The sequence below is a fragment of the Mus musculus genome, chromosome 3, assembly GCF_000001635.26.
Source record: "Mus musculus strain C57BL/6J chromosome 3, GRCm38.p6 C57BL/6J".
Lineage (NCBI taxonomy): Eukaryota > Metazoa > Chordata > Mammalia > Rodentia > Muridae > Mus > Mus musculus.
The window spans coordinates 105,664,496-105,689,254 of record NC_000069.6 but is presented as its reverse complement, the minus strand read 5'-3'; the positions used below and the strand labels follow the sequence as shown (position 1 = coordinate 105,689,254).

Sequence of the window (24,759 nt, the reverse complement as noted above, 5' to 3'; positions counted from 1 at the left end):
TCAAGTTCCTACTGCCTTCACTTTTCCACCATAATGGACTGTATCTTCAACCATGGTCCAGAAAACCAAAACCAAACCCAAACCCAAACCCAACCCAAACCTTCTCCCTAAAGGTGCTTTTGGCACAGCAACAGAAAAAGAGACTGAGAGAGAGGAAGAAGTGAGGAATGAGTTTCACTCTTTAACTGGGAGTGTGGTTAGACAGTGAAGTGTTTGTGTAGTATGCCAACATCATGGATTCAACTCTTAGGAAAAAGAAAGATAAAGGAAGTAATTTCTGTGCCTCTGAGGTTCATGGTCTGGACAGGGAAGCCCATCTAGAAGGGTTTTGCAACAGTTAGGATGACCAGAAGACCCAGGGTAGATACTATGGAGATGGTAAAGGAGTGGATGAGACATTTGGAGACACAAGTATTTGACAGTAGTTTGATAGAAAGAGGGTGAAGGCAAAGCAAAAAGGAATCCTCAGATTTGTCATCTGTGGATTGGGTGGGTGAAAGATGTGGGCAACTATGAGGAAGCTTGCGATCTTTAGTTCCTCTTCCTTCATTTGGATAGTGGACGTTTGCTTAGTGCTTTGTTAATTTCTAAGCAAACATGTCTTAGTTAGGGTTTCCATTGCTGTAAGGAGACACCATGGCCAAGGACATTTATTGGGGTTCTTTTACAGGTTCTGAGACTCAGTCCATCATCATCAATGAGAAAAGTAATAAAGATATGCTTACATTTGGAAGCATGACTAAAGCTTTGTTCTAAGAGCTCTTTCAAAAAACAGTATTTAGTACGTGCCAGATTATGTTTCTCCTACCAGAGACAGAAGGGAACAAATCAGAATAGCTTTCTGTCCTCATGGAAAGTGTGTGTGGGGGTGGTGGTGGGGGGTGGACAATAAACATTTTAGGTAGTTGTATCATGAAGAACCTGACCAGGTATGGTGGCACACACATGTCATCTCAGTATCTGAAAAGTTGAGCCAGGAGGATTTCCAATTTGAGGCCAGCCTGAGCGGCATAGGGAGACTCTGATTTAGAAAATAAACAGACCAACTAACTAAGCCAATCAAACCAAATAATCAAACTCGGGGATAGTGGTGGGAATAATGGGAAAGGCCAGGAAGCAGTCAGGATGGAAACCACTCAAGATTTCAAGAAAAGCCTCTTTGACAGGGTGACACATGAGTGGGTCTAGAGGAAGGGAAAGTGGTGTGCTAGTTGCCCACCCCATAACGGAGGAAGGGCACACAAAAGATCCGTTGGACCCGAGACGTCTATTAGCCTAGGGTTTCCGAGAGAGCGATCAAGCAGAGCCTAGGAGTTGGCGTGCAGTCCAGGTTTCCACTTAAATATCAGGAGACTTCCGTCACGCGACAGGGTACGGATCGCGAAGACTTCGGCGTGGCTACAGCCGAGCTTGACCCAAGGAGCCGACTCCAAGCCCAGGCGACGGCGACCGATTCGCGAGCTGCGTCACAAAGCGCGTCCTGGGCGCTCGGGTCTGGAGCCCCGCCGCGCGGCCAGGCACTCAGAGCCGCGGGAGGCCGGCAGCGGGCGGCGCCCACCAAGGGCACGCGGCGCCCTCTGCAGGCCGCAGGCGGCAACACACCGGTAGCCTCATCTTCCCTCGCTCTTCCCGCCTCTTTCTCAGGCTACATTTTTTTTTTTTTTCTGCTCCCTCCTAGAGTGACAGCCTCCGACTTCCGTTCTTCCCCTCCGCTTCCAGGCGTGTCCGTGTCTTCTCCGGGAGGCTGCCAATAAAGTTTTTCTCCTTCTCGCTCCCAGGAGCCCCGCCTCAAGTCTAAATATCGCGAGATCTGGAGGCGCGGCTACCATGGCGGCGGCGGCGTTTGAAGTCCCGGCGGCCTTGACAACCTCCGAGTCCACTATGGCTGCGGAGCGTGCGGCCGCGCCGGTGCAGGCTGTGGAGCCGACTCCGGCATCCCCGTGGACCCAGCGGACCGCACACGACATCGGCGGGCCGCGCACACGTACCGGGGACGTGGTGCTGGCGGAGCCCGCGGACTTCGAGTCGCTGCTGCTGTCGCGACCGGTGCTGGAGGGTCTGCGGGCGGCCGGCTTCGAGAGACCCTCTCCGGTGCAGCTCAAGGCCATCCCGTTGGGGCGCTGCGGGCTCGGTGAGGACCGGGGCCGGCCGGCGGTGGGGGGAAGGAGGGGACGGCGTGGCCCCCGGAGAGCTCCGGCTCCGCGCCATCGCGGGGCTAAGCCAGGCTCTAAGGCGCGCAGTTGAATTTGAGGGTAGGACTTTCTTCCAGCATGGAGTCCAAGTTGGAGAAGGTGAGCGGCAGAGATTCGGGGCGCAAAGGGCTGGGGAGGTAGCTCGGTGGTTAAGAGATTGGGGCATCAAGCACACCTCCTGCGCGTTTGAGAGTCAACCAAAAATACAGGTGGCAACTAGGTCCTCATGGCAGAGAACCTCTTCATTCTCCTTTCTCGTATTTGGTATCTGGTGGCATCAGTAAATCTAGGTAATAATATGTAATATATATAATTTTTTTCTTCCTCAGATTTAATTGTCCAAGCTAAGTCGGGCACTGGAAAAACTTGTGTATTCTCCACCATTGCTCTGGACTCTCTGATTCTTGAAAACTATAGTACTCAGGTGAGTCTAACTCAGGATCCGGAAGGGGGTGTGTAGCACGTGACTCTATTGAGAGTCGTGACAAACTAGTAACTCTTCCAGATGGTGAGTTTGAAGAGGCCGGACCAAAGCGTATGCAAGTTAGGGAAGTAAACTAGATGGTCACGTCGGTGAGTTGTGGCCAAGGCTACGTCCAGTATTTTAAAGTTGGAATTTTCTGTTATAAGTACATCTCGACCATTTGTCAGTTGGAATCGTACAATTAAAAATTCATTTACTTTCTGACTAGAGTGGGATTAGACATAGAAGGTAGAAGTTCTGGATTAGTAAGTACTGTGCTATGGCAGAAATTTCAGGTGGTTCTTAAAGCCTTGTGTATGTGTTGTATTGATCTCTCATTTTCTAGGTTGCCTCGGGATATGGTTTTAAGATTGTCCTACTCAGCTTTGGGTTTGGGGGATCATTCTTTAAAAAGCTTTGTTTAGCCATTGTTACATATAAATACTATAGTAGGCACTAGGGATTAAACAGTGAATAAGATGTGATCCTGACACTGTCGTCTGGAGTGTGTAGTGATGGCTGACTTCAAAAGGGGGCTTTTGAGATGGTCGATCTTCAATGTGATTCCTTTAAACCCAGGATTCTTGTATTTGTTGTCTAGAATCTTTGAGTTCTATATCCACGAAACCGTGGGAGATAATGAATATACTTTTTAAAGTACATTGGCTAATTTATTTGAGATTTAGGATGTGTTGAGAGTTTTGGCTTTGTAATACTTGGCAACAGACAAAATCCCAAACTTGAGTAAAAATCATATTTTTAAGGTATATTATTAAAATAATTAGTGCCTGTGTATTATGTAGTATCAAAGTAATACTACATAATAATTTATAGTTGGGAAAATCAGAAAGAGAGAGAGAGAGAGAGAGAGAGAGAATGAGAATAAAGTACCCAAATCTGTGATGTGTGCCCAGAGTTAAGGGATTTTTAAAAAGTCTTATTTCCTAGTCTTTTTTTTTTTAAAACCAGTATGTTCATTTCCAGTAGTTACATTGCAGTTTGTACTGTGTGGTGCTTGGGGCCTTTGGTACCTAACCTTTGCAGTTAGCTTTGAGATATAGTCCTCTCACAAACCTTTAATCCCAGCACTTGGGAGGCAGAGACAGGCGGATCTACAGAGAGAGTTCACGAACAGCTAGAGCTACACAGAGAAACTGTCTCGAAACAACAACAGAGAGTATGTGGGTCTTTCTGCTGTTCTTCATGTATATCTTACTACTTTTGAATTTGTGTTTTCTCTTCCTAAAGCATTAGTGTGTCCCACAGCTAGCTCTGTGCTATACATTTAGGTTTCTTCTCAAATGTTACCTCCTTATGGGGCTCCTAACACGTTTGTTTGAGGCAGGCACACTTGGAATAGTCCTAGCTGGCCTGAAACCTAGACTAGTCTTCAACTGAGGCAATCGATTTCTGTTTCTAGGGTAGTAGAACCTTCTGTGTGTGCCGACACTCTCGATGTAAAAGGGCTTTCTGATTATCTCATTTAAAACCACTCCCGGGCTGGTGAGATGGCTCAGTGGGTAAGAGCAACCGACTGCTCTTCCGAAGGTCAGGAGTTCAAATCCCAGCAACCACATGGTGGCTCACAACCATCCGTAACGAGATCTGACTCCCTCTTCTGGAGTGTCTGAAGACAGCTACAGTGTACTTACATATAATAATAAATAAATATTTAAAAAAAAAAAAAAAAAAAAAAAAAAACCCACTCCCCTTGTCAGGGCTTTCTCTTTTCTCTATTTGATATATATATTAAAAAAAAAATCTTACAATTTATTACTTGCTATTACATGTATATATATGTTATGTATGTATATATTCATTATGTATGTATAAAAAAAATGACAACAAAAACCCTGTTTTTTTTGGGGGGGCGGGGGAGGGAGTTTGAGGCAGGGTTTCTGTCCTGGAACCCAACTTTGTCGACCAGCCTGGCCAGGGACTAACAGAGATCCAAAGTGCCTCTGCTTCTCAAGTCCAGGGATAAAGTCGTGCACCACCACACCCGGTCTAGTATGTTCTTAATTGTTAGCTGAATTTTTCTCTTGTCTTAAAACTCATCTCTTAAAATGTAGTGTATTGCAACAAATGGATGTACCACTCAAATGTATTCCTCTGACTTGTTAGAATGTTTTGCAATTTATTTTAGATTTTGATATTGGCTCCCACAAGAGAAATTGCTGTTCAGATACACTCGGTTATCACAGCCATTGGAATAAAAATGGAAGGATTAGAATGTCATGTCTTTATTGGAGGGACTCCATTATCACAAGACAAAACCAGACTTAAAAAGTGTCATATTGCTGTTGGATCTCCTGGTAAGTCATTAAGACCTCTTGGTAGCTGAAGTTCTTGAAGACTAGAACAGTGAGCATGCCAATCAAATGGGAGTTTTGATGGTGGTGATAATTGCTTTCAGCATAAATGGAAGAGTATTAGACCAGAGAGACACATGGCTGGGTTTTCAACAGAATCTGTTCCTCTCCATTCTGAAGAGTGTTGGAGAATACCCATGGGATCAGCTTCTGAGACCTGAAGTGACTTTAGGAAGCCTGTTTAAGCCGTGGATTGAGGTTTCTTTTGTTCTCTCTGGTTATTTGCTCACAAATCACTCAGAATCAGAACCTAGGATTCAGTGCCATAGCATTCAAGTTTTGTTTTTGTTTTTGTTTTCGAGACAAGGTTTCTCTGTATAGCCCTGGCTGTCCTGGAACTCACTCTGTAGACCAGGCTGGCCTTGAACTCAGAAATCCACCTGCCTCTGCCTCAGGAGTGCTGGGATTAAAGGCGTGTGCCATCACGCCCAGCTAGCATTCAAGTATTTTGGTAGCAGTAATGTTTGTTTATTAGCAGTAATGTTTGTTTACCAAAGTTACTGGTGATGAAAAGGGAGGGGACAAAGAATGGATTCAGACTTTAAGATTACTTAGACCGTTAGGTGGTATGTAACGGTACACTGTAAGGAAATTAAGCAGTCTAACCTGTGGATAAATACTGTAAAGCATTCCTGAGGTTTGTACAGATTTGATATGTCATAAGTATTTCAGGTTTTGTTGTTTTCCTGCCATACAGGTAGAATTAAACAGCTCATAGAACTTGACTACCTGAATCCGGGCAGTATCCGTCTCTTTATTCTTGATGAAGCAGATAAGCTTTTAGAAGAAGGCAGTTTCCAGGAGCAAATAAAGTAAGAAAACTAGCCTGAATACAAAAATGTTGCACCAAAGCATTTCTCTATAGCTTTCCCGGTAGTGTGTGCTGTCTGCATGGTGTGTGTTCATGGTGTGTGCTTTCCTGTATTTTACAGTTGGATTTACTCCTCTTTACCTGCGAGTAAGCAGATGTTGGCAGTATCTGCTACTTACCCTGAAGTTTTGGCTAATGCTTTGACAAGGTATATGAGAGATCCCACTTTTGTAAGATTGAATCCCAGCGATCCAAGTCTCATAGGTGTGTATAGATTTTACATTATTAGTTTGTGATGTCCTGGGGCTTTCCCTCGTCTGATTGGCTATTTCCATGTCATAGTTGCTATTGGAATTTACCACACTTGTTTGTTTTAACTGGGACTCTTGACTTCTTTATAGGTTTGAAGCAGTACTACCAAGTTGTCAATTCTTACCCTTTGGCTCATAAGATTTTTGAGGAAAAGACTCAGCACTTACAGGAACTTTTTAGTAAAGTCCCATTTAATCAAGCCTTGGTGTTTTCTAATTTGCACAGCAGGTAATAGAACTTAATCTAGGGAACTTAAAAAACCTAAAGACTAGGGCATGGGGCAGTAGTTGAAGGTTGTAAATCTTTTTCTTTTTTTGTAGAGCTCAACATTTGGCTGATATCCTTTCTTCTAAAGGTTTTCCTACTGAATGCATTTCAGGCAAGTTCAGCACTCTGTTTTTGTTTAATGTATTGCTTTGAAGCCTTCCATGTCATGAGAGAAAAATATCACTTCTCAAATTGTCTCAAGAGTGTGATGTCAATCTCCTGTTTTTTTTTTTTTTTCTTTTTTTTGTGTATGTTTTGTTTTGAAGGAGTAACTTGGTGTATAGTAATAATTTAGAAAATCAGTGATCAGAAATACTTAAATTTTTAATTAAAATCTCTGAGTTATACTTGCAAAGAACTTAATACTACAAAATAAACTCTATCTTCATTGTCTTGAGATATATTTTGTTCAATATAATCAAGTCATTATTAAAATGCTTAAAAATTAAACAAGGTATGGTGTTGCATGTCCTCTAGAGACAGAGGCAGGAAGATCATGGGCTTAAGGCCATATTTGCATATGCTACATTTTAGGTCGTTATAGGCTGCATAGAAAGCAAACATGCTAAGACTAGCTGAGTTTTGATCTATCGTCTCTGCTCCCCTACCATCAGACTTGACCTTTTATATATATGTGTAAGTGCTCTCCTACTGAGCTATACCTCCCACCCATGAATCGACTTAATGTTCATCCACAGAGTTTGTTAATTGCTGGATTAATAGAAAAGATTTAAAGGAATTTTTGGTCAGTGAGCTCCTTTGTTTTATATGCTGTAGTGTAATTTTTCACTTGTTAGCTGGAACATGCTCAGTATTAGGAAGACTGTTTCTTTTTTTTTTAAAGATTTATTTATGTATTATATGTAAGTTGTCTTCAGACACTCCAGAAGAGGGAGTCAAATCTCATTATGGATGGTTGTGAGCCACCATGTGGTTGCTGGGATTTGAACTCGGGACCTTCGGAAGAACAGTCGGCACTCTTAACCACTGAGCCATCTCGCCAGCCCAGGAAGACTGTTTCTTAATGGTCTGCTAGCTTAACTCTGGATCACATTTCAAACCCAGATAAGTGGGCTATTGAAGGGATTCAGTGTTAAAAGCCTTTCCTGTGCAATCGTGTGCACAGGAATTTGGATCTCAGCACCCACGTGACAAGCCAAGTAGTATTCTTGCCCCTGGGGATCTAATGTCTCTCCTGGCCTCAGTGTGCATAGGCACATTCACCTGTATACACAGACACAGAGACAAGCACACAGACCCGCAGATCTTAAAAACAAGATTCATAAAGAGCTAGGAAGAACATTCACTGTCAGACACATAGCTACAAGCATTGCAGACTCACAAATCTTAAAAAAGAGTTGGAAAGAACATTTTTTCTTTAAGTATTTATTGTTAGACTTTGTAATGTTGCCATTTAAAATTGATTTTTGATTTTCAAATTGATAGCCTAAATTATACTTTGAAAAATACTGACTTTAGATTTTAGCACTCATATTTGCACAGAACAGAATTAACTAACTGGTTGGTATATTTCTTTAAAACTTTAAGACTGGGAGTTAGGATTCTTGCTTATTGTGGATGTGATAAATATATCTTAGCTTAAGTTTTTGTTGATGTTTTTGAGATGGAATCCTACAGTCTAGGCTGGCCTTGAACTCTGGAATTTTCTACCTCAACCTCTTGAGTGTTAGGATGACAGATAGCAAGTGTGTGCCACCATTCCTGGCTTGCTTAGGTGTTTTAAAGTGACTTTTTGGGGTTGGGGTCTTTTTAGGTAACATGAATCAGAATCAGCGCCTTGATGCTATGGCTAAACTGAAGCAGTTTCATTGCAGAGTCCTCATTTCTACAGACTTGGTAAAGCTCCTGCTTGGTTTGGGTGACTGTTGGTCTTGGCATGTATTGTTATCAGATTGCTGTCCTGTTTCATGTAGGTACCTAACAGGTACCAGAGATAAAAGTTATCTTTCTAGTTCTGGGAAAAGTGCTTTCTTAAAAATATGTTTAATGTTTAACATTTGCTTTGAAATAGGTTTAGTCCTAGTTACTCACTAGAAATAGATTTCTTTTTCCTTTGAATCCTAAATATTTGATCATTTTAAATTTGGCTTTTGTTTATATCAGAATTGCATAGTGTGCATTGGTAGTCATGCTGTAATTAATACAAACAATTGTCTTCAAGACGTCCCGTGGGATTGACGCAGAGAAGGTGAATCTAGTTGTAAATCTCGATGTGCCGTTAGACTGGGAGACTTACATGCATCGGATTGGCAGAGCTGGCCGTTTTGGTAAGGAACAGGAAGTTTAGTGCTTTAATAAGAACACTAATGTGAAGGGTACTTGGAGTGTTGTTTCTGTGGAAATGAGTTACTATGTCATTCCTTACTCTTAGGTACATTGGGACTGACAGTGACCTACTGTTGTAGAGGAGAAGAAGAAAATATGATGATGAAAATTGCTCAGAAATGTAATATCAACCTTCTTCCTTTACCAGGTATGTGTTTGTTTCTTTTGACATTCTTTTACTATTATATTTATTATTGCTTATTTATTTATTTTGAGGCAGTCTCTGTGTAGCTCTGACTGTCCTAGAACCCATTATGTAGAGCAGGTTGGCCTTGAACTCACAGAGATCTGCGTCTGTCTCCTGAGTACTGGGATTAAAGGTCCCATTACCATGCCCATTAGTCAGAAGTTTTGACATTCTTATAGTTGTAGTGATGATATAGGCATAATAAAAATAATAGTACATAGTGCTATTATATGTTCATTCATTAATACTTAACACAAGCTTGTGAGGTACACAGTATTGCTAATCTGTGTCTTGTCGATTAGGAGAGTTGGGTATACCTTAACATGTAGGTTAAGTAAAAGTGTTAACAACTGATAATAGATATTTCCAACTAACTACTTGACACATGAAAAAATTTTTCTACTGTATAGTTGTAGGCTTTGCAGTTTTACTTTTGAGACAGTCTCACTATGTAGCCTTGCCTGGCCTGGTACATGATACGTAGACCAGATTGGCTTCTAACTCACAAAGATTCACCTGCCTCTAGTGCTGGGATTAAAGGTGTGCACCACTATGCCTAGGCTGAGTATTTCTTATTCTTCCTTTTATATAGATCCTATTCCTCCTGGCCTGATGGAAGAATGCTTGAATTGGGATGTGGAAGTTAAAGCTGCCATGCATACTTACAGCTCACCAACTGTAGCTACTCAGTCCCCCAAAAAGCAAGTTCAAAAACTAGAGAGAGCCTTCCAGTCTCAAAGAACGCCTGGGAACCAAACGCCTTCCCCTAGAAATACTTCTGCATCTGCACTGTCAGCCAGGCCAAAGCACAGCAAACCAAAGCTTCCTGTGAAAAGCCACTCAGAGTGTGGAGTCCTAGAAAAGGCAGCTCCACCACAAGAGTCGGGCTGTCCCGCACAGCTGGAAGAGCAAGTTAAGAATTCTGTTCAGACCTCTGTTGAGGATTCCTCCAGTAACAGCCAGCATCAGGCCAAAGATAGCTCACCTGGGTCACTCCCTAAAATCCCTTGTCTGTCTTCTTTTAAAGTCCATCAGCCGTCTACTTTGACTTTTGCAGAACTGGTAGACGATTATGAGCACTATATTAAAGAGGGGTTAGAGAAACCTGTGGAAATTATCCGGCACTACACAGGGCCTGAGGCCCAGACCGGGAATCCTCAGAATGGCTTTGTGAGAAATAGAGTTTCTGAAGATAGAGCACAGATGTTGGTGAGTAGTAGCCAGTCTGGAGACTCAGAGAGTGACAGCGATTCTTGCAGCTCAAGGACTTCTTCCCAGAGCAAAGGTAATAAGTCTTACTTGGAAGGCTCCTCAGACACTCAGTTGAAAGACACTGAATGTACTCCTGTGGGTGGCCCTCTCTCTCTGGAACAAGTTCAGAATGGAAATGATACCCCGACTCAAGTGGAGTATCAAGAAGCCCCTGAAACCCAGGTAAAGGCAAGGCATAAAGAAGGCGCTAACCAAAGGTCTAAGCAAAGTCGGAGAAACCCAGCACGGCGTTCTTCTTACCGAGTACAGTCAGAACCCCAGGAAGAGAGTTGGTATGACTGTCACAGGGAAACAACTGCAAGTTTTTCTGATACTTACCAGGATTATGAGGAGTACTGGAGAGCGTATTACAGGGCATGGCAAGAGTATTATGCTGCTGCTTCCCATTCATACTATTGGAATGCTCAGAGACATCCAAGCTGGATGGCTGCCTATCATATGAATACAGTTTATCTACAAGAGATGATGCGTGGTAACCAATGAGGTTAGCATGTGCTTCAGACTAGTGACTGTCAACGGATAATTGGATATGCATTCTTCACCTAGAACAAGTGGGGTTTGGTGGCATTTTGGAGGAACTTGAGAGGACTTGAGGCTTTCTACTGGGACACAATTATTTTTCAGATTATTTTTAGAACTTGGATCTAAAGACCCCCAAGGTGCCACTTCATGTAGGCTGTTCCCAAAAGAAATCTTTAAGAAGGTGACTTATGCCACTCCTTACTTAAAAAGCAAAATAAAAACAGTTAAAATTTGAATCTAATGTCAGTTTATTCTGTCGAGTTTCTTACAAAAGGATTGCACTACATTTTCTTTTTAATATGTATAGAGCATTCTACCTGTATGTATACCTGCAGGCCGGGAGATGGCACCAGATCTCATTATAGAGAGTTACGAATCACCATATGGTTGCTGGGAATTGAAGTTTGCTCTAGAAGAGGTGCCAGTGCTCTTAACCTCTGAGCTATCTCTCCAGGACTTATATTACATTTCTATATTGCTGCATTCTTTTTTTTTTTTTTTTTTTTTTTTTGGTTTTTCGAGACAGGGTTTCTCTGTATAGCCCTGGCTGTTCTGGACCTCACTTTGTAGACCAGGCTGGCCTCGAACTCAGAAATCCGTCTGCCTCTGCCTCTGCCTCCCGAGTGTTGGGATTAAAGGCGTGCGCCACCACGCCCAGCCCTATTGCTGCATTCTTGTGGAAATTTTTATCATGGTAGATCTTTGTTTAGGCAGGAAGGAATTTTTTAATGTGCTCTGCTTCCAGTGGTAGTTTTGTGAGCCATGAAAACAGATTTAGGTAAATGTGCTAAATGCTTTCTGTTCATCTTCCTGATGAAGCTGTGAAGATGCCCACATTTCACTGTGAGGTCAGCATTGTCTGTGGCTACCTTCTAATTAGGGGCAGCCAGTCCTCTTGTGTCTTGGGTTCTAAACCTTTTAGAAGCTATAGATAGGTTGACCCCAGAAAATTTCTCATTCCTTAGTGGGATTGTGAGCAGAATTTCAAAGGGCTCATAGGTCCTCAGAAGTGTATCTATGCAACCCTGGTTGAGACTTGACATGGGTTGCATAGATGCAGACCTACTCTGCTGCTGGTAGACTGATGGAAGGTTCTAGTGCTCAGTACTTGGAAGATAAGTTCAGTCGGCTCTGACTCTTCCCATAGTATGTCCTAATCTTGTTAAATCTGTGTTAGAGAATTTTCTCTTTTTTCCTTTTTTTTTTTCTTGAATATTAGGATTGAGAGAGATCTGTCATTTTTTGAGGTGGTAGTGCCTCTAAAATTATGATTTAGAAAAGTTAAAAATTAGAGGCTAAGTGTTCTGTTGTCACTAAACTTTTCAGTCTGGTATCTTGCTGTGAACTGGCATTTTAGGCAAGAAAATACCTTATGTATTGAGCAATCTATTCACTTTAAAAAAGGAAAGTTCTTCACTATGTACATACTTAGCAGTATAGACAGACTCTATCCTAATGTCAGCAAATACCCATGGCCATTGTCATTTAATATGGAATGTCCCTCGGGGATATATATATACACATGTATATATATATGTATATATATATATATTTTTTTTTTAAACTGTTCAGTTTGCATTTCTGTGATTTGGCATGGTCATATATGGACATATCAGTACTATACATGTGAAGTTACATGAAATAATTTAGCAAACCTAGATTAGGTCCAATGTATTGCTAAGATTTAGAGATTTTAATTGCATACTTAAATAAGGTCCTGTCATTACTATGTAATTGAACTTAACCTCTTTCTACTCTTTCCCCCCCACAACAGAGTCAAGTTCACAATTTGTCATTGCTAGGGGATTTTAATTAGGATACTACAGCATCTTAATTAGGGACGAGGCTACCCTTTAGACTTGAAACTAATTGGATTCTCTCTAGGTTTGTTTAGTGTTTGCTCCCCCTCTCTTTTCTTTTGCTAGAAAATTTCTTTAGTTACTCCAAAGAATAATTTACATTCTCAAGTTATCCAAAGAAGCAGGTTTCTCCAAGATCTCTCTCCATGTTAACAATGAATGCCTAATTCAAGCTTCATGTACGTACAGGGCTAGAGATAGCTGGTAAGCACAATTGCCACCAAGTTTGATGGCCACAGCTTGAGCCCCACAGGAGAGAACTTTCTGCAAGTCCTCTCTGACTGCCAGGGATACATACTACTTCACACACTAAATGGAAAACAAAACTCCCAAGTCCCAAATAGTAAGTATATGAATTAAAAGTTTAGAAAATTGAGGCACTTTGAATCTGAGCATATTCATATTTATGAAGGGGCTGAGGGATTTAAGTTCCATGGGCCTGGTACCAGGGAAGTTGCAGCTGTTTCCTGGTAGCTGTAGCTGTAGCTGCAGAGGTGAAAGAAGAGGGCGTTACTATTCGTGCATGAGTTCCTGTGTGGGAGGAGCATCTCAGGAACTATTAGGCTGGGCATGTGTCTACATAATCTCTTCAGAACCATGGTTCACAGTAAAGTCAGTTGAGAACTCATCATGAAAAGGAGGTTTGTCCTAGTTAAGACTTTACCTACTTGTAAGCCTTGCACCAGTCATCTAACCTTTCAAAATCCAGCTTTCTCAAGAAAATGAGACATTGGGTTAGACTTTGAGGGTTCCTTGTAAGATTTAGTCTCTATATGATTTACAATGAGAAAGTACTTTATGAGGATAATTCAAATTTGTAAATAAGTCTTTATATAAATCAAGGTACTTTTTGAATTTTCAAAATCTTTAGTACATTCATTACCAATATAACCAGGTTAAGCTTGTATTAGCTGTTCTTTCTTACATGGGGATCTTGGTGAAACCGTCTTGGGTTAGTTTCCTCTTTTTATTGTTTTAATTTTTTCTCTGTGTGTGTGCTCACATGTACCCACAGAGGCTAGAAAATGGTGTCGGATTCCTTGGAACTGGAGTTCAAGGCGGTCAGCTGCCCAACATGGGCCGTCTGAACAGCAAGTGCTCTTAACCAGTGAGCTGTCGCTCCAGCTCTCTCCTGTGGGTAATTATGAGAACATATGAGATCACAGGTTATTTCTTTAGTGACTTTTTTTTTTAAAAGTATGTCTTAAAGGTAAACTTCAGCACCAGAATACTTAAAAGTCATTGAAGAAGAATGATCTCCTTGTGGGTCATGTCTAAGATAAAAGAGTGATCTGGAAGAGAAGTTTTTAAGAGCTTTTCCCATTTCCCTTTAAATATAAAAGAATCTCAGATTTTCATAGCCATTACTGACACCTTTGCAAAAGGCTCTTGTCTACTTGGGATAGAATGTGTTTATTTTGTATCTTTCGAATTAAGTGCATGTGTACTTCTTGATACTTGACATTTAATGCTTTAAACGTTTTGTTATGAGATGGGCATCAAGATGTACGTGCCTTTAATCCCAGCACTCAAGAGGCAAAGGCAGGCTGATCTCTGAGTTCAAGGCCAACCTGGTCTACATAGTGAGTTAAGGACAGTCAGAGCTACATAGAAGAAAGTTTTATTACATTTTAATTGTGTGTGTGCCTGCATATGGTGCATGGGTGGAGGTCAGAGGATAACAAGTCAGTTCTTTCCTTCTATCTGTAAATCTGGGGATCAAAACTCAGCGTCAAACCAAGGGCTTTATGCACTGAGCCATCTTCAGGTCCCACACTGAATGCTTCTTAGTAAAGAATTGCTGACTGCAATTAGAGTTGCTGAATACAGGTTTGTTCTGCTTATTTGAGCTATGGGTCTTTAGTGACACCTAGTGGGCGGTGAGTGCTTAGTGCTTAGAATGAATTTCATAGTTGACTTGGGCCGTCTGAACAGCAAGTGCTCTTAGCCAGCGAGCTGTCGCTCCAGCTCTCTCCTGTGGGTAATTAAATACATACTGTGTTTCCCAAGCCCTTTGGCTGTTTTCATTGGGACCTGGTGGTTGTGGAGAATGAAAAGGATTTAAACGTGTGCTGTTGGGTGGCAGAACATGAAAATGCTGCTTCTCTCACATCAACGGAATTGTTAGGGTTAAAGGAGAACTTCAAGATACTTAACCCCACCCTACCACCCAACCCCTTTAAAATCAAGAAAGAAACTGAAGGGAAGAAGTTAAGAAGCGACCGATGTGAAGTAGAAGATACATGACGACGAGCCTGAGCTTGTGCTTCTGGTGCCTGTCAGATCTTGGGGTAGGGATGGGGGCGGGGGGCGGGGGGAGAGGTTTGTTTGAGACCTTGGTCTAAGTGGAACAAACAGAGTATATATAAAGACATTTTTTGTTTAGTAACTGGTCCTTAAGAGCTATAGACAAATTTATCCCGGTGTTTTGCTGTTAGAGCTGAACTTGCTTAAGGCATGTAGGAAGGCAAGAAGCTCCAGGAGATTTTAGTAGAGTTGCTTACATGGAAGGAGAGGGGTAGCCTGGTTAGCTGAGGCTGTTACATCTAAGATTATGTGTCTGCTAGCAGCCTGGAAAGCTGGCTGGTGTAAGGCTATACTTTTGGAAAGGAAAAAACTGGTGCTAGAAAAAAATTCTCACTAGAAGGCTTGTGGCACGTAATTTGTTTAATCCAGATTGGATACATCAGGTACAGCAGTGGCACAGGACTCAGTACTGTAAATGATATACATGTTATAACATTTGCACTACAATTTCAAAAGAAGACAAACTTAAGAGCTTTTTTCCCCACAGAAAGTTTTCACATTTGTCTTCCTGCAGTTTTATACAGTGTATTTCTTTGCCATTGTAATGGTGGTAAGCAAAGCCCAATAAGTATACGAAAATAGAAAAGAACACACTTGATGTTTTCCACAGGAACATTAATGGGAGCGCATGACCTCTAAGGAAAACATTGGAATGTCTGGTTATCAAAAATATACCATCCCTCCCACCTCCCTGGTTTGTAAAATAGTCCATTGGTCCAAGGAGTCCCCTAGGACTTGGGTCTGTGCCCTGCACTGGCTAACGTGTCATCAGCCAGCATAGTTTAAATAACCTGCTGAGATAAAAGTCATTCCAACAGTTGATGAGAAAACGTAGAATATCCTGAATAAAAAACAAGACCCACAAGGAACCCCTTTAAAAAGCCGTTTCATTTTTCAAAGCCACTGTCCCTCGATTCTAATGCTTTTCATGATGCTGTTTGGGCTCTAAGTGTCATGGGTCATGACAATACTTTTCCTTTTTCCCATCATTTTAAAGCTTTGCAAGTAATGAGAATTCATTAGGAAATCAGAGGAAAAATAAAAGTTTTTCCTGTTCCTCTTATGGTGGTTACCATGCCAGCTAGCATGAAAGGGAAACTATTACTTCAAATGAACAGTATTGGGATCCTTCTGCCTTACTTAGTTACCTAGTATCTGAAGTGAGGGAGCCTGAATCACTAGAATTCATTAACAGCTTCAAATCTAATGCTAGCTCAATTTCAGTCACTACTGCTATTTTTAAAAAGACAAGGAAAATGATCTAGGCATATAATGCTCCCAGGTACTTTCCCTACTTGCTTTCTGACAAGAAAATGACATGATCCTGAACTGCAGAGAAAACAACTGTATAAAGTCCTCAGCAGTTCTGTATGTGACTTCTGTCAACCAGGGATCATCATTTACCACTTCCTTAACATCTGATCAAATTATGTGGTCATAAACTAATAATAATGTTCAACTGTTGAGACTATCTACTGGTCTTTTGAAAGAGGTTCTGTACAGTTAGTCCTGAGCTTGAGACTAGTTAGGAAATGTGGGAAGGGTCTATTCCAGGAGGTCCTGCTACTTCACGAATGCTTCCTTTCTCTAATCAGCGGTCTTGGCATCCAGCTTTTAAAAATATGAGCAAGTCTTCGAGCCATGGAGCAGGACCTAGAAGACACTCCAGGACACGCTAAGTCCTGGATCAAATCATAATTCTGCCATCCACTTGGCATGAAACCTTGAGTGAGGCATCTAGCTTCTTGGTGCCCATTTCTTCTGAGTCAAAAATTTACTAAGGTGACTACCTTCACAGATGGTAGTGAGAGCCCATAGTATGCTTTGAAATGTCATTGTTCAAGCCTCCTCCTCATCGAGATAGTCAAACAATTGCCTGAAAAATCTTGGGCATTCCCTTGTTCATCTACTTACAGAATTGATCACCCACAGCTGGTTCTACACGGTGGCTTCAACATCTATAATTTGTATTAGCACAGTCAGGTGATTTCCAAGAGCTACATCAAGTTCTGTTGACATTTACACACGAGTATTTCCTTATGACATGGCATCTTTGATGGTTCTTCTCCAATAGAGTAGTAACTCTGTGAGGCAAAAGGTGTGATGGAAAACCCCAAAACCAAACCAAACCAAACCCCAAAATACCCAAGCCACATCAGACAAGTAGCCAAGAGTCTTGTGCTCCGGTCCCTATTCTATCCTTAAACGACATTGCCTTGAGGGAGGGAGTCAAGTTCTCTGGACCTCAGATTTCCACACTTTAAAATGAATTAGACAGTCTTTAATCTTCTCTGGCATGCTCAATATATTTTCCAAGTTATTTCTACTTATTACTTGAGTGTAGTCTTAGTCTTTTTGTCCTTTTGATACCTTCTCCCCCAGTGCTAAGTAAGGTTGAAAAGAGTGGTGGAGTGGAGAATTTACTGATACCCTAGCATGGTTTGAATACCACGAGTCATTGCACCAGAGAGCTATTGGTCTTCAGAAGAATCTGATACCCTGGTTGTTCACTTAACTAGCCGATGAATCAGATTTGCTAAGGCGATCCAGCACATGTTTGCCCCTGTGCTTCCCCATCAATACCCTTGAGCAGATCTGGCTGTGGGCTGTTTTCTTGGGTTGGTATCTTTGAGCACAGGTGAGTTGGGTTCCTTATCTCTTCCTCAGACTCAAATGGGGGAATGAAAATGCAGACAGTCTAATGATTATTTTTAGGAACTGGCATGATGTGGACTTTGGAAATGAAACAGAAACAGCACAAGCATTCAGTTCACTGAAGTCAATAAAAAATGGAATTTGTGGGGGAACAGTCTTTAAAATGTATTTCTTTTCATGAGAACCATACTATGCTGTGTTGGTGCACTGTCCCAAGTAACATGGAGATCCTCTGTTGAAGCAGTCATTATTCTAACTCTCTAATGACTTGTTCTGAAATAGAATGGTGGTTTGCATGAGAATGCAAGTGTTCCTTTTAAACTCTAGCTTTATTCCACTCAGTTCTTAGGTCTTATCATGCACCTAGACATTCCTTTGTTCCATAATTCATTCTTTCAAAGGGAAGACCCTTTTCTACTTCTTGGACTACCTGCTAAAATTGGGTCTAGCTTGGCTCTACTCCTTGGCCAATAAAATATATGTATAGAGTTACTAGATTGGAAGAACCACTCCATTCCTATAAGGGGAGAAATCCTGAGGCCAGATATAGGAGAAAGGGCTGTCAGGGGCCACTGAGGATGAAGACAGGGAGACAAAGATAGAAGGAAGGGCCCCTTTCTTCCACCCTTCTAGCCACTCTCTGGTTTGGTACCTCCTCAAAACATCTGGGCTCCTCTGCATACAGGGTCACTAGAGCTGGACCCCGGAAGTCCCTTCAGGTTGCTGGCTAGTTAAAACTCATCTAGATGGTAGTGGGCAGGGAGATTTTGACATGCAAATGAACAGCTTATCTGTATTTTAAATGGAGCTGTAGAATGGATACATTCCTAAGCAGCTCCTGTGTCTCAGATCCCAGGCTTCAGAGACTGCAGTAGAGTATTTGGGGTTGAGAAGGGCAGGAAAGGGCTCGTCACTAACCCTGAGGCTCACTTGCTCTGCTGTTAAGTGGTGAAAATGATTAGGAAGATTCCAGAAACACTTTTCCCAGGCCCACTACCGTGCAAACAACTTGAACCAACGTATCCACATTTTCAAGAAGTAATCTCCACTTCCTCATTTGCATGGAGGTCATCAGTGGCACCACCCATCCGCTATCTTCGGAGATGAGGGCTGAAGATGGCTCAGACCTCAAGGCATCTTTCTGACCAGACAATGATCATCTAGAGCCTCTTGCTTGCTTTCTTGTTTTGAAACATCCTTCATGAGGTACACAGGCTTAACCTTCTCAGCTTCTGTGTAGGAACTAACTGCCTTGGGCGGTAAGCCAGGGTCTCCTCCCATCCTCCTCACTTGAAGATGCTCATGGAGCATCCTGGCAGAGCTCCACACGGCCTTCCTGGTGGATCCTAAAGGAGGGCGCATAGCAAGGTGCTCCGGAGCTGTGGCAGTTTCCTGGTGCTTCTGTCTTCACCGGGGCACAGCAGAAACAACTGCTTTCTGAGGTTGCTGATTTCATTTTCAAGACCCAATGTGGTAAATGTGACCACCACCCTGACCCAAACTGCAAAGATGAGTGGTTCCAATCAAAATGGAAGCACCTCTGTTCATAATATAGACTTACCTCACCCTTTAACTCAGCCCACTTGCCTTCCTTTCTTTTCTGTATTAGCATTCACTCAGCCTGACTCCAGGCACAAGTCTGCAGTCCTTGGCAGTGACAGAGAAGGATTTACTGTCCATGATGAGACAGATGGTTGGACACAGAAAACAGCCAAGGTGAAGCAGATAGGTACAGAGACAAAGGAGACGGACCAACGGAGCAGAAGGTTTGCTGTGTGGTTGCTTGACAGTTCTGTGCAGGTCAGTTGGGCAGTGAGGGCCCGGCTAAGGGAACCACACTCATCCAGGGAATGGGGAGAGAACTCAGCAGTAACTGACTTTGAGTCTAAAAGCTTTTGCTATAAAAGAAGAAAAATAAAAACCAACCTCACAAAATGCATTGTTTTGGTTTAAAGGTGTTGGGTCCGTGGAGAAAAACATTTCACAAAAATCCATTGATGATTTTGTTTTCCACCTTTTCCCATGAATAAATATTATCCATTAAGATCCTTGAAAAAGGTGCTTAAATACACAGTGTTATATTTTCTTCCTGTTTGCATGTGATGACTCGGCCTCTGGGCAGCTCTTGGTCTTGTGTTTTCCTCACTGGGGTTTCCAGAAACAACTGTTTTTTGGTCTGAGGTATCCCCACCAGGCCCTGTCCAGGCAAGCAGCCTGCACCCCCTAATGCCAATCCCCTACCCACCCCCTCCTTTCCTCTGGCCCCAGTAAGATGCAATGTCACAGGGCTGTGTCCACACCAGCAGCAGGATCCTTGGGTACCCTTTGCTGCTTCCTTTCCCTTCCAGGCACAAGTCTCAGTGCTAGGGGTGCAACGGGGCGGCCAGAAATAGTGGGAGGGAGTGGTCCCAGTGGCCACTCACCAACATGCCAGCCCCTTTTACTCCCCACTACCCCCTCAGGCCCTCTGTCCAGTGTGTTTACAAGGCAGAGACCTTGACGACATTGCTGGTTATGGAAGGAATGTTCGTGTTGGGGCCTGGGCTGGCAGGGGGTGGCCGACTTTCTCCCTCGGGGGTCAGAGCTGGGGGGGTGGGGATGCTGATGATGGCCGTGGTAATCTGGGATGTTTTGCAGTTTGGTCTCAGTCCATCGTCTGCTTTCAAATTAAGGCTGGAGCGACTAGGATAGAAAAGAGTGAGTTGAAGATGGTTCCTGCTTGTGGGCACCCCAAATCTCCCTTGACTCCCGCCATGATTTTTGCTCTATGCTCTGTCAAGGAACTCAGTGGCCCTTGATCTCGCCCTTTAATAATCAGCTTATAATTGCCATTCTAACTGCTATTAACAATCACTAAATCATGCGGATAGTACTTATTCCCAGCCCAGTGGACTTATAACTTGTGATGTTATGACATCTGCTTTTCCTGAATTTTCTCCAACTTATTTGGAACTAATGGGGGGAATGGCTTAAATATAAACAGAGATGAGAAGGAAAAGTCAGTTTGTGATTCATAATCAGTTTGGGGTCAGCCATAGATGTCACATTGCTGAGAAAAATATTTTCTTAGGAAAATGATCATAGTCCATCTTTTCAATTTTTGAAATCTTTTTCAGTTTTTACCCCCCTACTACTTAAACCCACTTTTGACCTACACTGCTACAGTATCATCCAATAGCCATGAAGACCCTTGGATTAACTTTAATGTGTGAGAAGAAAAGTGGGGGAAGAAAGCAGAGGGGCCCCATGCAGTAGATGAGGGGAGCCACTAGGAGATCCCCGAGGTTCTAATGCTGTGATTGTTTAATTCTGGAAAAGGGATGACTCAGGCTTTGGGGGTGGCAGGAAGGGAAGCCGCCCACCTGGTGGTGAGGGAGGGCTGCTCGCTGCCCTGGATGTGGAGCGTGCTGAGCTCCTGCATGCTGCGCAGGCGGGTGGCAGGCAGGTTAGAGTTGGGCAGGTGTGTGGTCTTCTTGCTACGACGGGAGCAGCAGGTGGTGGTGAGGCCCGAGTGGCTGGACAGAGAAGGACTTCTGGTGGAGGGGTAGTTCTGCATCGAGCTCTCCATGCAGTTCTGCTCAAACATCTGCTCATCAATAAACTCATGGTTCTGGGGGAGAAAGGAGAGAAAGTGAAAAAGAAGAAAAGGGCAGGGCAGAGCCCCAGTCTCTGGCTGCCTGTCTGCCTGCTTGGGGTCTTTCATGAACGATGCCCAGATGGCTGGATTACAGAGACGTGTTTGGGAGAGGTTTCATTTTCACAGGTGTCAATGTCAAACGACTCAAACTGGCTTCCCTGGCCATTTGATTGGACAGGGGCACAGTTGTTAAACCATCATGTTTCATACACACCATATACAACTTTGAGTAGAAGGGGCTCGGAGAGACCTAGGGGCATCAGCAGATCTGGAATCAATAAGCTCTGAAGCCATTGAGTATGAGTCTTCTAGTTCATCTTTATGCATCTGATAACTCTTATCGGTGTGACATAACTTTGTAAACGTTTCAGACCATTCATAGAATTGGAGGGACAATGTTCTTGAATGCAAAGGGGTCAAATTGCTAAGGATAAGATTTCTTTTCATTTTTTTTTTCTTTTCATCTGGTTAAAGCATATGGATCTTTAACTACCTGGTGGTACAGGATTCCCTAGGTCAACTGTGAGCTTGGGAAAAGAATGTTAACTGTGCCTTGACTATAGGGCATGAGCGTGGCTTGTAGCTAAATCCAGGACAATTTGAAAATGGCCAAGGTGATTAAAACTCTGTGGCATTGGCAGTGAGGCTAAGGCTGTCAGAATGAGGAGGAAGAGAAGTATAAGAACAGAGATCAAAAAGTCCCCTGGCAGCCAGTACCAGGAGTTCCCAGGAAACATGGGAGGCAGCAGAGAGCTATGTGGCACTTGGGCATTCCAGAGGAAACGAACCTTGAAGCTGGATCCCACTGTCCCCTCAGCCCCCGGGGAAGGTCAAAGGAAAGAATGGGAAAGGAAATTGGGTAGTTTGGGTGCAAAACCACTAGGAGCCTGAGCTGGTACTGGGTGTGACAACAGAGACAGCACAAGCCCAGGAAGAATCAGTTGCACATGCAGAAAACCAGGCTAGGGGTAAGCAGAGTAGATCCACAGACTCAAGACTCAGAGAGAAGAACAATTGAATTTATAAAGTTATACCTTGATGGTGGAGGTTCGTACAGATAACAGGGGATCATCCACAAGATAGGATAACCCCTACAGGACAACATGCCAACAGAAGATAGAAACACCATTGATTGTACATTCCAGCATTCCAGTTTTGACATTCAATTTCTCAATCCCAGCATTCTACCCTCCAAGTTCAACATTCCATCCCTCCCTGTTCCCAGCATTCTGCTTCTCTTGTCCCAACATTTCACCCCTTGGTTCCAATAGGAGCCTGCTTAACCCAACCCAACATTCACTCTTTCCATATCAACACTCTTCTCTTTCTATCCCAACATTCCACCCCTGGGTCCTACATTCCTTCCCTAGAACCTGGCATTCCAATATCCCATCCCTGCAATCAATCCAGCATTCTCTCAGTCTCAGCATACCACCCCCGACCCCAGCATTCCGTCTCTGAAACCCCCAATGCCAACATTCCAGCTCTTCAAACCCCAAGGATTTCACCCATGTCCTTTTAATGTATACATTCCACCCAGCACATGCAACTTGGAATGGGCAGTGGGGTCTGGGCCTATACCATTGGCAAGCTCAGTTTCCTTGGGAGAACTTCTAGATATTCATAGATGGTTTTTGACCATAGATGCTGGAGCCTGGGTTTGCAAAGCACTTTCCCATTGGGAAGGTCTCACTGGGTTTCAACTGTCATCCATCGTATCCATTTTGAGTAAGAGGCATCTAGCATCTGGGAGGCCAGGTTATGGGCTACTATGAATTAAGAAGTTCCTTTCCAGAGTGTGCCGAGCCCTGACTCTAGACTTCAGGGAACTTCTGGCAAGGAACTGGAAAGATGCGTTCTATTCTGAGTTCTCCCACCCTACTGTTTCTAGCACCTTTTGCCAAGGGTTCAGGGTTGGCCCTACTGCCCTTCCTTTCAGGCTGTCACTAAGGCACAAGCATCATTCCCATTCCAGCTGTGGCACCCTAAGCCATGATCCGCTTTAGCAATTGGCCTTTCACGATCCAAACTCCCTACAAACTGCAAAGTTAGTAAGTGGGGTGGAGACTGATAAGTTTTTGGCTAAAGAATATATATGCTGCCCCCTTCATTAATGTAGGCACAAAAGGATTGCATCAACCCAGCAACAGGGGTGGGGCAAAAATCTACCCTTTGTACATTCAGCTTGAGTCTTTTAGGGTGATGTCCATCAGAACTAAGAAATAAAAACCAAAAACTCTTAGTCTTCAGTAACCAAGACACCTGCTGGTGTTACAGGGGAAGGGGAAGGCCATGGGAGTGGCTTCTTCTCTAGAGCCGTAGGACACAGTTGATCTGTCACTCTGGTGACCTTGCCCCACCCTTAGGGTCTTCATCCTAGGGGCAGAGAGACTATGGTTTTGGATTGGAAGGGGACAGATGAACTCTCTCGCCTAGGGATGATAACGTGTGTACAGCCTTGGGAGGTCAGGGATGAGGCAGGAGGGGGCAGTAGGCTGGAACTCACAGTGGTCTTTTCTAAGCAGTGTAGCAGGTGGTGGTGCTGGCTCTCGATGAGTGAGGTGGTCTTGCCCATCTGCTCCTCTTCTGGGGTGCCCTAGGGAGAAAAAAAGAACCATGGATAAAGCTGATGTCTTCGCCTCTTCCAGCCTCTCCTTTTCATCATAGAGGGATAGAAGAGCATGGGAAAAAAAAATCTTGATACGCCATATTGGTGCTTATCACCATGAAACACACTGGCCTTGGGGTGGGGATCCTTGTCAACAGTGGGCTTACGGGCAGCATTGATATTTTATGTTGGTGGGAAGATTTGGAAACAGGTTTCTGTTAGAGTCTAAATTGAAGCTTTCTGGGGAGTGCTGGTTCGTGTGGATGAGAAAACAAACCTATTTCTATTTTATCTCCTCTGCCAGGTCTTCTGGGCACTTACCGTCAGCTCCAGGGCCTCATTGAGGAGCCCATTGCGCTTGCTGTGCAGGTAGGCATTGGAGCTTCCCGTTTTGGCCACCCGGATCCTGGCAAGGCGGGCCTTCTGTGGTTGGTAGACAATAAGAGAGACAATAAGATACAAGAAGAGCAAGCCTGGCAGAGCCTGTGACAACAGCTGCCACTGAGTTCCTCCAGCATTGTCTGATAAGGGAAAATGAGCTCCCGTGTCCTAGCCTTATGCATCTCTTTATAGAGACGCTAGACTGGATCTAAGACCTATGTACCCACCTTTGCAATTTAGCCATGGTCAGGACTCTAGGAATCTTCACAAACATTCAGCCTGGGTAGAGTCTTGGTGGAAGGAATACCATGGTTTCAAGTTCTCTATCCTGAAGCGTTCATGACCGTTTCCACTCAGTATTTCACAATGGCTTATGCCATTCAATTATCTCCTATCCCTAATGAGACTGTAGGGTCCCTAGAGGACAGTGTGTGCTAACTTGTCCTGATTCTCTCCTGGATTCCAGTGTGGTTGGTTCCCCACATGCTGTACGTTCCCAAATAATAGTTAATTATGAAAAAAAAAGTGAAGAGAGCAACGGTACCAGTGACAGCTCTTAACTGAGGTG

At 43.3% G+C, this 24,759-nt stretch overlaps 2 protein-coding genes across 5 annotated transcripts in view; one reads left to right on the top strand and one right to left on the bottom strand.

Moving 5' to 3' along the window:
• Positions 1-1,466: 1,466 nt before the first annotated feature.
• Ddx20 (DEAD box helicase 20) lies at positions 1,467-10,985 on the top strand. 2 transcript variants are annotated; one of them, XM_006501701.4, is made up of 12 exons: positions 1,467-1,604; positions 1,779-2,131; positions 2,522-2,616; positions 4,802-4,970; positions 5,725-5,839; positions 5,960-6,102; positions 6,240-6,378; positions 6,471-6,529; positions 8,192-8,274; positions 8,600-8,705; positions 8,810-8,911; positions 9,543-10,985. In XM_006501701.4, the coding sequence occupies exons 2-12, from the start codon at positions 1,828-1,830 to the stop codon at positions 10,703-10,705; spliced, it is 2,478 nt and encodes an 825-aa protein (XP_006501764.1). In that variant the 5' UTR covers positions 1,467-1,604; positions 1,779-1,827; the 3' UTR covers positions 10,706-10,985. The 2 variants fall into 2 exon arrangements, with proteins under 2 accessions (XP_006501764.1, NP_059093.3); NM_017397.3 differs by lacking the exon at positions 1,467-1,604 and having other exon boundaries at positions 1,684-2,131; positions 9,543-10,793.
• A 4,267-nt stretch (positions 10,986-15,252) lies between these two features.
• The window catches only part of Kcnd3 (potassium voltage-gated channel, Shal-related family, member 3), a 222,113-nt gene continuing 212,606 nt past the window's right edge, over positions 15,253-24,759 (bottom strand). For 2 of the 3 annotated variants that reach the window (NM_019931.2, XM_030252699.1), the window contains exons 4-8: positions 24,132-24,233; positions 23,709-23,798; positions 22,237-22,293; positions 20,928-21,175; positions 15,253-20,247 (exon numbers count right to left, since the gene is read on the bottom strand). In NM_019931.2, coding sequence (NP_064315.1) covers positions 20,046-20,247; positions 20,928-21,175; positions 22,237-22,293; positions 23,709-23,798; positions 24,132-24,233 — 699 coding nt within the window. In that variant the 3' untranslated portion in view covers positions 15,253-20,045. The remainder of the gene's footprint in view (positions 20,248-20,927; positions 21,176-22,236; positions 22,294-23,708; positions 23,799-24,131; positions 24,234-24,759) is intronic. The other variant, NM_001039347.2, reaches the window with a different exon arrangement.

Excerpts from the sequence above, each read along its gene's own strand:
- Ddx20 (XM_006501701.4), top strand. The coding sequence starts at position 1,828 with ATGGCGGCGGCGGCGTTTGAAGTCCCGGCGGCCTTGACAACCTCCGAG. Across the intron at positions 6,530-8,191 it reads TCCTACTGAATGCATTTCAG|GTAACATGAATCAGAATCAG; the intron begins GCAAGTTCAGCA and ends GGGTCTTTTTAG. Across the intron at positions 8,275-8,599 it reads TCCTCATTTCTACAGACTTG|ACGTCCCGTGGGATTGACGC; the intron begins GTAAAGCTCCTG and ends ATTGTCTTCAAG.